At 38.9% G+C, this 12,366-nt stretch overlaps 1 protein-coding gene and 1 gene segment (V, D, J or C); both read right to left on the bottom strand.

Moving 5' to 3' along the window:
• The window catches only part of LOC108277513 (uncharacterized), a 262,355-nt gene that overhangs the window by 198,457 nt on the left and 51,532 nt on the right, over positions 1-12,366 (bottom strand). The window lies entirely within an intron of this gene.
• Positions 9,488-10,048, bottom strand: LOC128628694 (Ig heavy chain V region 914-like). The segment is given in 2 exon segments: positions 9,488-9,895; positions 9,985-10,048. Coding segments are annotated over 2 exon segments (447 nt in total).

Genomic DNA, 12,366 nt, shown 5'->3' with positions numbered 1-12,366 from the left:
AAGAGATCTTCACATGTTCTCCAGGTCTCTTTACCACAGCAGGAGACTGGTCCAGTTTGATCTTATCACTGCTCACACCTAGAGGATAAAACATAACAATTAATATAGGGAAGATATTCTCAGTGAATGCATAAAGACATCTCAGGTACCTTGTGTTAACATTCTAACAAAGATGCATTACTGTGCGACCCTCAGCCCAATAATCAAGCTTTTTGTTTCAGTTGTGTGAAATGAGCTTTGGGTGAGTAAGAGACTGATTTTTATACATTACATTTACATTTATTCATTTAGCAGACACTTTTATCCAAAGTGACTTACAAATGAGAAAATACAAGCAAAATGTTTATAACAGTATGAATTTGCATAAACACCCTTCAGCTAATAGATTTCATAGTTTCATGAATCCTTCTTCAAAACGGACTGGTGACAGAGCCAACAACCTGTCTCTGAATGTGGACAAAACAAAAGAGATGGTTGTTGACTTCAGGACAGCATGGGGCAACTACTCTCCACTGAACATCGTTGGCTCCTCCGTGGAGATCATCAAGAGCATCAAATTCCTTGGTGTTCACCTGACGGAGAACCTCACCTGGTCCCTCAACACCAACTCCATAGCCAAGAAAGCCCAGCAGTGTCTTTACTTCCTGCGAAGGCTGAAGAAAGCCCATCTCCCACCTCCCATACTCATCACATTCTACAGAGAAACTATTGAGAGCATCTTGAGCAGCTGCATCACTGGTCCGGAAATTGCACCTCATCGGATCTCAAGATCCTGCAGCATATAGTAAAGACATCTGAGAAGATCATCGGGGTCTCTCTCCCCATCACAGACATTTACACCACACACTGCATCCTCAAAGCCACCAGCATTGTGGATGACCCCACACACCCCTCACACACACTCTTCACCCTCCTGCCATCTGGAAAAAGGTACCAAAGCATTCAGGCCCTCACAACCAGACTGTGTAACAGCTTCTCCCCCAAGCCATCAGACTCCTCAATACTCAGAGACTGGACTGATACACACACACACACACACACACACACACACACATACACACACACACACACACACAAACACACACACACACACACACACACACACACACACTCTCTCTCTCTCTCTGAACTGAGCACCATCCAACTCCCATTGAGATATTTGCACATTCCTGCATTGACACTGTTGCATTTTTTGCTGCTACTGTATTACAAATAAAGTATCTAATTTATTGTAACTATATACACTTCATATACACTTTACCTGGCTGCTACCACAATAACTGCTATGTTCGATATTGGATTAAGCTAATTTGCTGAATTCTCAGTCTTGTCTTTAATTTATTTATTCATTTTCATATGGTTCATTTACATGTCATTCATTTTCATGTGATTCATATTCAAGTGATACATTTTCATGTGATTCATTTACGTATGATTCATTTACATGTGATTCATTTACTAATTTGCTTCTATTTATATCCAGTTTTAGACTGTGATATTACAAAGGTCTTTCCAAATTATTGAGACTGAATACTCGGTCTTAGCATGTTATGTTTACATTTATACCATTTTTACATTATATTGTTATTTCTTGACACCTATCTTTTGCACCACTTGTATATCAGACACTTCCACACTAAAACTGTGTACTGTTCGGTGCTACACTGTCACTTACTGTACCTATTGTCCTCTTTTAGTAGTCACTATACTGTCCTGTGTTGTTAGCACACGTCTGCACATGCACTTTATGTAGAATGTTTGTGGATCGTATTAGTTCTGTGTCTCATGTGGTTTAGTGTGTTGTTTTGTGTAGCACCATGGTCCTAGAGGAACGTTTTTTCGTTTCACTGTGTACTGTACCAACTGTATATGGCTGAAATGACAATAAAACCACTTCAACTTGAACTTGAACTTCACATAGCTGCTGCCCACTACAGCTGATTTTAATTCCAGCAGATTGTAGTAGTGGTGCTGCAAAAAACATGTACAGTTAATTTAATCCCTGGTCAGATTCAGTGCTGCTGAACAGATTCACTGTTTATAAATTCAGAGACAGCAATATGCATGGGAGTCCTTGTATTTGTCTAAATGATCACAAAACACTTGCTAACAATGTATTTACACTTTGTCTTTGCATTTCCAAATGATCATAATCCTTGATTAAATGTTGCAATGCTTATATGTCATAATTAATTCCATGGTATTATTCAATCCGAAATCGCTTGAGGAGTTCACCAATGTGTTTGGAATGAAAAAGTAAAATCTGAGTGCTGAGTGTGAATGGATGATGATGTTTATAATAAATGTCTCTGGGGTTCAGTTTCCTTCTGAGAGAACATTTTCTGCACACGAAGACATGCTTGTGTAAGTTTTTGTACAACTCTGGAGTAGTGTAAACAGCCGTATCTTCAGCTTTCAGTCTCTTCAATTCTAGGTACAGCATGTTTTTATTGGAAACTAGAACAGTCGAGAACATTTGAATAGGGAGTGTCCATGACCTCTATGGATGTATTAAATCCACAACCACAAGATGCTCAGTGTATAGATGAGTGGATGATTTAAAGGTTCGGCATAGAACCCTACAACAAAATGTTTCACTATCAGAAATTGTTCCAAGTAGAACCATTTTTAGAAGAATCATTACGCATTTATTGAACACTTTAGGAAACCTTCAAGAACCCGTTTTACTAAATGAAGTTGAGTGAAAATCCCCCAACATATATTTTTATATACTATAATAATAATAATAAACTTTATTTTATAAAGCACCTTTAAAATCAGCTTATCAAAGCGCTGGGGATTATTTGCTCAGTTAAATGTAGTTATTATTTAAATACAGAACTGAATTGTGATGAAGATGATGTTTTTGTGCAGCGCTGCAGTTTGTCGTGTCAGTGTGGATCAAAGACACAGTAATACACAGCTGTCTTCAGTCTGCACGTTCTGTCCCTCTAAGGTCACTGTGTTACTGGAAATGTCTCAAGAGATGACAAACTTGTCTTTATGTGAATATTTCTGATGAATATCCCCATTATAGTCAATTAAATTGATCTACTCCAGAGCTTTTCCTGCAGGTTGTTGGATCCAAGCTGTACTATAGCTTGTAACTGAATATGATACCTTGCAGTTGATGGAGAAACTCTGGCCTGGCTGTACTGTCATGCACATCTGTGGAGGAAAACACATGGTGATAGCTCACACAATATATGCTGCACATTTATTGTTATTGTAGCAAATGAATGAATTTGATAAAGCACTCACAGCAAGCAGCTGCCAGCAGGAGCAGTAGAGATGTAGAGAACATGGTGTGTGGATTTTAATTGGAACAGATGCCTATTTATCAAATACTATAAATTTCCAATAAAATATTGAAGTGTTTGAAATTTAGCATAATAATTATTATCTATGCTTGAGGATATTTGGTGATTATTATTAGGTAAAAATACTACAGTATAACAAGTTCTTGTAAGTTATGTAATTATAATGGTGTGTATAATGTGCAGCAATGTTAGAGATGTAGCATTATTATATTAGAAATATGGTTTAAAATCTACATTATAAAAGTTTAAAAATAACTTTAAACTCTGTTGTGATTTGTCTGATTACATTTTATAGTTAGACTTGGATAGATAAGTGCACTTGTGGACTAATAGGCATTTGTATGAGGTGTTTTTGCACATGGATGTTGTTGATCTGTCTCACTGTGGGTAACGAGTGCAGTAATACACAGCTGTGTCTTCAGTCTGCATGTTCTGTCCTGTTAATGTTACTGTGCTGCTGGACGTGTCTCTGGAAACCTGAAATTAATTTTTCAGTTTCTCACTGTAGTCAGTGCCACCACTACTACATATACGTCCTACCCACTCCAGAGCTTTTCCTGCAGGTTGTCGTATCCAGGCTGTACAGTAGCTGCCATCATTTAAAAAATATCCAGACACTTTGCAGGTCAGAGTCATTGACTGACCAGGGGTTAATAGTGTGGATCCGGTCTGGATCAGCTCAACACAGTGAACATCTGTTAAAAAAAAAAAAGCAATTTTAATGTTATAAAAGCAAAAAAGCTATAAGTAACCAAAACTGTATTATATGTCAAATGTAAAAATACTTACAGTGTACGGCTGCCAGCAGCAGCAGCAGTAGGGATGTAGAGATCATAGTGTGTGTTGAGGCAGAATAACTAAAAGCTTTTGGTCTCCATTGCTTAAATATATAACAGGGAAGGACATTTGCATAAAAACACTCCTATTCTTAGGGGAAATTTGATGGATTCTGTTTGAGTTTATGTTTTAATTAACAAAAATCTTAAGACACTTGGTAATGGTTGTGCTGATGCACTATCAGGTGTTTTAATATTATAAGTCAACATACTAGAATATAACCACAGTATGTAATGAAGACAAGGAGTGCTTCATTGAAAATAATCAATGAAAAGGTGGTATGATGTGGCCTTTACTGGATCTTTTACGGATTATTTTCTTATAACTTCATGTCCTCTAGTTTGTTGTTCCTCTTATGCCACTGCATGTTGAGAAATTATTTGGCAATTTTTAATAATTAAAGAAACATAATACAATTTTGCCTCTCTCTCTCTCTCTCTCTCTCTCTCTCTCTCTCTCTCTCTCTCTCTCTCTCTCACACACACACACACACACACACACACACACACACACACACACACACACAAAAAGTTGTTGCTGTGAAACCACAAAGAGCAAATCTCTCCATCCAGCAAAAGAGGTTGCTTCTAGTTCTTATTACCAAAGTTTTCAGAGGTTTTAACTGCTTTATATATTATTTGATTAGAGTTAAGTGAAATAATGTAAATTTAATTTTTGTCTGAAACAAGTCCATTCTGACATATATAGTTTGAAATCAAAATTATTCAACCCCTTTTGCGAATCAGGTTTATTGTCAAAATTGACAGATTTTCAGCTGTTTGCAGTGAACAAATCATACAAAAGCAATCGAAATAGTTCAACACAATGAATGCTTCAAGTAGTTTCCCCAAATTCAACTGAAAATGCAACTTATAATGATTTCTCCAGTTTCAAAATATTTCAATTTGAACTGAATAGAATCCCTCACAACGGCACAAATATGCAAAACAGGTGTTCTAATCAACCAATCAAGTTGCACCAGGTGTGCTTGAGCTGGAACGCACGAAATACCTGAATGTCTATTAGCAGAAAATTTATGAAATACCTGGACAGGGCAGAAAAAGCAAGCTATTAACGGCTACAACCAGATTTCTAAGAAGGCAGGTTGTGAAAAACCCTCGAGTGATTACAAAAGACCTGCAGCAAGACTTGGTGGCAACAGGCACTGAGGTTTTAGCAAACACAGTAAGGCGCGTACTATACCCAGAAGGTTTCCATGCCAGAACTCTAAAATGTACACCACTACTGACTCAAAAAAAACACAAGAAAAGTGGGCTCAAAATCATATAAATAAACCACAGAACTTTTGGGATTCTGTACTGTGGAGCGATGAAACAAAACTGAAACTTTTCGGCATGATGGATCAGCGGTATGTCTGGAGGAAGAAGAATGAAGAAAGAACACCCGGTCCACAGGCAAGCATGGTGGTGGATCGATGATGCTCTGGGGCTGCTTTGCATCCTCTGGCACTGGAAACCTGCAGCGTGTGGAAGGCAAGATGGATTCATTGAAGTATAAGCAAATCCTAGGAGAAAACCTCATGCCGTCTGTGAGGAAGCTGAAGCTTGGGTGTCATTGGACCTTCCAACAGGACAATGATCCCAAGCATACCTCAAATTCCACCAAGGCTTGGTTGCAGAAGAAGACCTGGAAGATTCTACAGGGCCTTCAAAGTTACCTTGAATCACATAGAAAATCTCTGGTGGGGTTTCAAGAAGGTGTTTGCAGCACGCAAACCCAAGTATATTACTGAACTGGAGGCCATTTCTCATGAGGAATGGGCTAAGGTTCCTCAGGAATGCTGACAGAAGCTATGCATCTCATTTGCAGCAGGTCATAACAGCAAAAGGAGCTCTACTAAGTAATAAAGATGCTTGCCATGAAGGGGTTGAATAATTTGAAACTGGAGAAATCATAAGTTGCATTTTCAGTTGAATTTGGGGAAACCACTTGAAGCATGTGTTGTGTTGAACTATTTCAATTGCTTTTGTTTGTTTGTTTAAGTTGTTCGTTGCAAACAGCTGAAAGTCTGTAAATTTTGACAATAAAGCTGACTTGCAATGGGGATTGAATGATTTTGATTGGAACTGTATTTTACAAATCAATTTATTTATAAATCAAGAAGTGATTGCATTACTTTTTCTCTCACCATTTATTCATTTCTTGCTTATAAGCTTTTCAGGAATGTAGTTGTCCTTCTACATTTAAGAATGAGTGAGTGTGTGTGTGTGTGTGTGTGTGTGGGTGTGTGTGTGTGTGTGTGTGTTTGTGCGCGTGTTAAATAGTTTACCCCAAATTGTTCTTATTATGCCATTAAGACATCGTTATATAATGTATCACTCAATAGACTCCATATAGACTAGAATAGCATTTCCTCAGGTTTTGTCTGCATGGTCCCTTGTAATGACTAAAGGCTTTAACATTTCACATCTGCTGAAGAAATAAAAATATTCATTTAATCTAGAGATGCACCGATACCAAATTTCTCAGCCGATAATGATATCCGATTATTCAGAGTGATATCGGTCGATACCGATAACCGACAGCCTGGCCACTCCCTCCTCCTCGCCACACTCCTCCACCACCAGATTCAGGCCTCTGGCTCCCACCCCCTCCCACCCTTTCGGGATGGCAGCCCCGCATCCTGGGAGCGAAAGGAGAAACGAGGGGAGGAAGAGGGGAGAGAGAAAGTGTGAGCAGGAGAGAGAGCCAGAGAGAAAGAGAGGAGAGAGAGAAAAAACTCTCTGGTCCCCGGCACGCTGTCATCTGGTTCTCAGCCATCTGGAAAGCGATCCCCCACAACGTCGGGTGATGGTAGTGGACTTCTGAGTGTACGTCTGTGACTCCTCCCCTTTTCAGGCAAACGGTGGCCACATCTCCGCTTCCCTGGTGGACAGCGGGTCCTCTATACTCTGACAGCCGGAAACCGCTCCTCCCCTTCCAGGCAGACGGCAGTGGTTCCTCCACATCCTGGCAGGCAGCAGCAACTACTCCTCGGCAACCGCTCCAGCACCAAGGCCTTCTCGGCATTGCGATCCTCACCAAGGACCGAGAACTCTTTGACAGCATGTCCCTCCTCCTTCCTGGGTTTCGGCACCAGTGTAGCAAACTTACAAATCAGGCAAGGAGGAGGCGGGAACGGGTGAACATAAATAAAGTTTAACCTTAAACAGAATGTAAACATAACATAAAACACAAACATAACACAAAGTGCACATCCGTCTCTCTCCCCCCTCCCTGGTGCTTCCAGCCACTAATTTATCTCTCTCTCTCTCTCTCTCTCTCTCTCTCTCTCTCTCTCTCTCTCTCTCTCTCTCTCCCATTGTTTAGCTAAATCATAGCCAGGTGTGGGTCCTCACAGCCTGGCTACTCCCTCCTCCTCGTCATAATGTAAAGGACATTATACATTAGATGCTCATTAACTTCCTTCTACTTAATTTTTACAAGAAGTACTTGTACTTGGATCACATGCAGCTAGGAGTAAGCTTTCTGATTACATAGTAACTCTAGATGCCTTTCTGTTTCGCCATGTGCAACAGTAAAAAACCTTGGTGTGATTATTGACACTAGTCTTTCATTTGACGCTCATATAGATAATATTACCAGGGTAGCCTTCTTTCATCTCAGAAATATTGCCAAGATAAGAAATATAATGTCACTACATGATGCAGAAAAATTAGTTCATGCTTTTGTCACCTTTAGGCTGCATTACTGTAATGCCTTACTTTCTGGATGTTCCAGTAGGTTCATAAACAAGCTCCAGTTAGTCCATCCCTATCACCCTTAACTTATCCACACTGCATTGGCTCCCAGTAAAATTTTGCATTGATTATAAAATACTACTACTAACCTATAAAGCACTAAATGGTACCAGTGCAAACTTTTGGTCTTTTATTATCCGGCATGCCTACTTAGATCAAAAGGTGCAGGCTATTTGTTGGTACATTGAATAGGGAAGCCTAAAGCAGGGGGAAGAGCTTTCTTTTGCAAAGCCCCACAGTTATGGAACAGAATTCCAATTAGTGTTCGAGACTCAGACACAGTCTCTGTGTTTAAGTCCAGGCTGAAAACATATTTGCTTACTCAAGCTTACCATGTTTAGACCTTTTTTATGCAAAGTACACAGTCTTATCCATTATGGGATAGTAAGCATACCTAACAGTATCTTTCTCTCTTTACTTCCCTCTCCCTCTCTCCTTCTGTCTAGTCACACATGATATTATGGACATGCCAGTGATGCTGACCCTTTCTGCTCTCTGGACCTGCCTGATCCATCCTGATGCCCTACTGCTGGATGGCGCTCTCATCAACTGGAGGCTACATTCTGCCACTGAGGACGACCCCAAGCAGTGCAGCCTGGAGATTGCTGAGTATGGTGCCGCTTGAAGGACCATGGAAATGGTTTTGGACCTCAATTTCACATGAACAGCTGCACTATGGTGCTGGAACTACGGTTGCTGCTATGGCCTTAGGACTGCATTTACCACATAGAATTTTGCACTCAAGTCTCCTTTGGTGAACAATAGGTTAGTTCAATATAACAGACTTCATATAAAAACCATAATCAACTTTCCTTTACTTTTACTCTAACCGTTGTTGAGGATGAGGATGAGGATGGGTTCCCTTCTGAGTCTGGTTCCTCTCAAGGTTTCTTCTTCATATCATCTAAGGGAGCTTTTCCTTGCCATCATCACCACTGGCTTGCTCAATAGGGATAAATTCACACACTTAAATCTGTATCTTGTGTTTATATGTTTCTGTAAAGCTGCTTTGAGACACTGTCCATTGTTAAAAGCGCTAATCAAATAAAATTGAATTGAACTGAACTTTCTCTAATTTATTCATTTAGTTAAGGGGTGACACAGAGACCTGTTTGAAGACCTCTCCACATCATCTAATATGAATAATAAACAGATTAGAAAATATGCTGTTATTTAACAATACAAAAGGTCTAATAACTGGTACAGTATAATGAAGCTTTCTGTAAGAAAATGTTTATGTAATATTTATGGAAGGAGTCTCCAGTGTCAGCATTTTGTAACAGTAAGTAACTCTTCAGGACAGAGGAGTTTGTGCTTTATAGTTTCCCAGACTGCTCCCATAAAAACACTAAATAACAAGTAAACTACCATAACTGCTGGAGAAGCACACCTACAATAACACTCTTACAAATTTGCAATCTACTTGCTTAACTGTTTAACGTGCACACCTACTGTACAAACCAAAGAAAAATTCAATATTATATTTAGTTAAATGGAAAAATAATTACACACAGTATTCATCACTGTACTGATAGAAACAACTGATTTTATGCATGTTAGTAATAATATACACTATTCATGAAAAAGTGTCAGTGAACACAGTATGTACTGGTGAGTTTTCTGCACTGGGTGTTTTTGTACAGGGATGTTGTTGATCTGTCTCACTGTGGTAACGAGCGCAGTAATACACAGCTGTGTCTTCAGTCTGCATGTTCTGCCCCGTTAATGTTACTGTGCTGCTGGATGTGTCTCTCGAAACCTGAAACCTGCTTTTCAGTTTCTCACTGTGGTAAGTGCTACCACTACCACATGCTAATGCGACCCACTCCAGAGCTTTTCCTGCAGGTTGTCGTATCCAGCCGGTACAGTAGCTGCTATCAGTTAATGAATATCCAGACACTTTACAGGTCAGAGTCATTGACTGACCAGGGGTTAATACTGTGGATCCGGGCTGGATCAGCTCAACACAGTGAACACCTGTTAAAGAAAAGTTATTTTAATGTTATAAAAGGAAAAAGCTATAAGTAACCAAAACTGTATTATATGACAGATGTAAAAACACTTACAGTGTACGGCTGCCAGCAGCAGCAGCAGTAGGGATGTAGAGATCATGGTGTGTGTTGAAGCAGAATAAGTAAAAGCTCTCGGTCTTCATTGCTTAAATATATAACAGAAGGATATTTGCATACACTCCTTATCTTAGAGTAAATTTGATTCAATCATGCATATCTGAACCAATATACGTTATTAATGTATGTGACTTTTTATTTTCATATTCTCTTAATGCATAAATGTGTCTATACAAATTAAATGAATTCATGCCTCAGGATGGCATGATATTGTTGATCCATTACCATGTTAGAATGAGTGCATTAGTATAAACCTGCGACTTGCCTTGCAGCCAGGAACTACTGTCAGAGCTGCTATTATAGAAAATTAATCCACACCTTCCGATTAATCAGTATTTAGAATTGTACAGTGCTGGGTTATAACTAATATTGTAGATTGTGTCCTTTTTGTATTTAATATCTATTAGAGATTTAGTAGAGTCACCACCAGAAAAAAATCAATTACTGAAGATGAATAAATGAATGAATTTAGGTAATTTATTAAGCTTGCTTATTGACTGAAATAGTTTTAAATCTTAAAAGTAACACTGCTGCTAAGAGAAGCTTGTGAATTTTATTTACTATGATATCTGTCCTTATGTGTGGATGAAGCACAGATTTGATGAGGTTTTAGCCTATGTAACATGACAAGTAACATTTATGGATGGAGTCTCCAGTTTCAGTAAATTTTCTGACACAGAAAATTCTTTAGGACAGAGGACCTTGCACTTTGAGGTTTCTCAGCAACATGACAAGTTGCATTTTATTTTCTTATTAATTTTGAGAGTGAGGCAAGAGTGTCACGATGGAGAGTCTGACAAGTGCAAGTGCTGTTGAAACAGTTTAATAACACACAAGGTCCAGTGCACAAATCCAAAACAGTAGGCAGAATCGAGGTCACGGCAGGTCAAATGATCAGCAAACAGGGCAGCAGAGAAGAGACAAAGTACTAAAACCAAGAACAGCCACCCCCCCAAAAAAAAAAAAAAAAAAAAAAAAAAAAAAAAAAAATTGACAACGGCTTGATAAGCCAGAGCGAGAACAACTTGATAAGCCAGAGCGAGAACAGCATTACTGCGCAATGTTTGTGAACGAAGCTCTCTTTTAAAGGGTGGTGTGTGTGTGTGTGTGTGTGTGTGTGTGTGTGTGATTGGAAACAGGTGACAGTCATTAGTACTCTGGAGCCTGAGAGCGTGCCGGAATTGGGAGTTGTAGTCCGCTTCTGCCATATTTGTAGGCGACGGTGAATTCTGGGAATTGCAGTTCCGAAACGGCGTGGACATGACAAAAACAGAGACAGGAGAGGGAACAACTGTTTATAACTTCTATTATATAAGTGATAACGGGAACTAACTGGTTTCACAGATGTTCCACAATAGTAAATGTAATTAGCCTATTAATAGATAAAATGTATAAAGTGTTAAAAATAAACAAAAAAAATGTTAGTATTTTAAAATTGTTGTGTTATGAGAGAAATAACCCACTTTGGGATGTGCTGTTACTGCAAAACACGATGGTAAATTCAGGGTGGTAATAGTAAGTCCACTTCACATTGGGACGCATCACATTACACCGTTAGATGATTTCCTATAACAGCACACCCCAAGTGTTTAATTCCTTAATTAGAGTTATTTTAATTGAGCTAAATCCTTGTTCAAAATCATTCATGTGACATTTATTATCTATCATCAAAAGTAAATGAGGAAATAATGTTGATTAGGGATCTCTAATCCAAACAGAAGAGTGGAATGGGCTCTAAAAGTGTTTTCAGCAGATGAAATGAATCAGCAGCGCCACTAATGTTTTTGTATAGTGTTTCCTCATATTTTTGCTACTCTGTTTCCCATGCGCACTAATACACAGCTGAGTCCTCTGCTGTCACACCAGAGAGTTTTAGATACACCACGCTGTTGGAGTTATCTCTGGTGAATTCTGTTCTCCCTTCAAAAGATTAACTACCACTGTCACTGCCATCAGTGTACATGAACGCCATCCAACATTTAGAGGTAGACTTGAGCTGAAAGAGGGAGGTTTCATGACCCTTTAAAGAGTGTTACACAGGTGCATGTGCAATAATTATTTATGGTTCATTGAAAAAGGATGAAAAACATTGTTAAAACCTTTTCCAATAAAGATCTGTAAAGCTTATTTGGATTTTACAAAATTATCTTTAAAATACAGTCTCCTGAAAAGGGGGCATTTCTTTTTTTTTTTCTTTTTTTGCTAAGTATACAATTCTGTTTAATCTGAGTGTCATGATGCTGGATGCAGTCATAGCAGAATGTGAAGAGAGAGATTGCCTAAATGTGATAGCAACAGACTGAGATGGTTGAGTTTGCA

The sequence above is a fragment of the Ictalurus punctatus genome, chromosome 2, assembly GCF_001660625.3.
Source record: "Ictalurus punctatus breed USDA103 chromosome 2, Coco_2.0, whole genome shotgun sequence".
In the NCBI taxonomy this organism is placed as follows: Eukaryota; Metazoa; Chordata; class Actinopteri; order Siluriformes; family Ictaluridae; genus Ictalurus; species Ictalurus punctatus.
The sequence above is the reverse complement of the archived record's forward strand: the minus strand, read 5'-3'. Positions and strand labels throughout refer to the sequence as shown.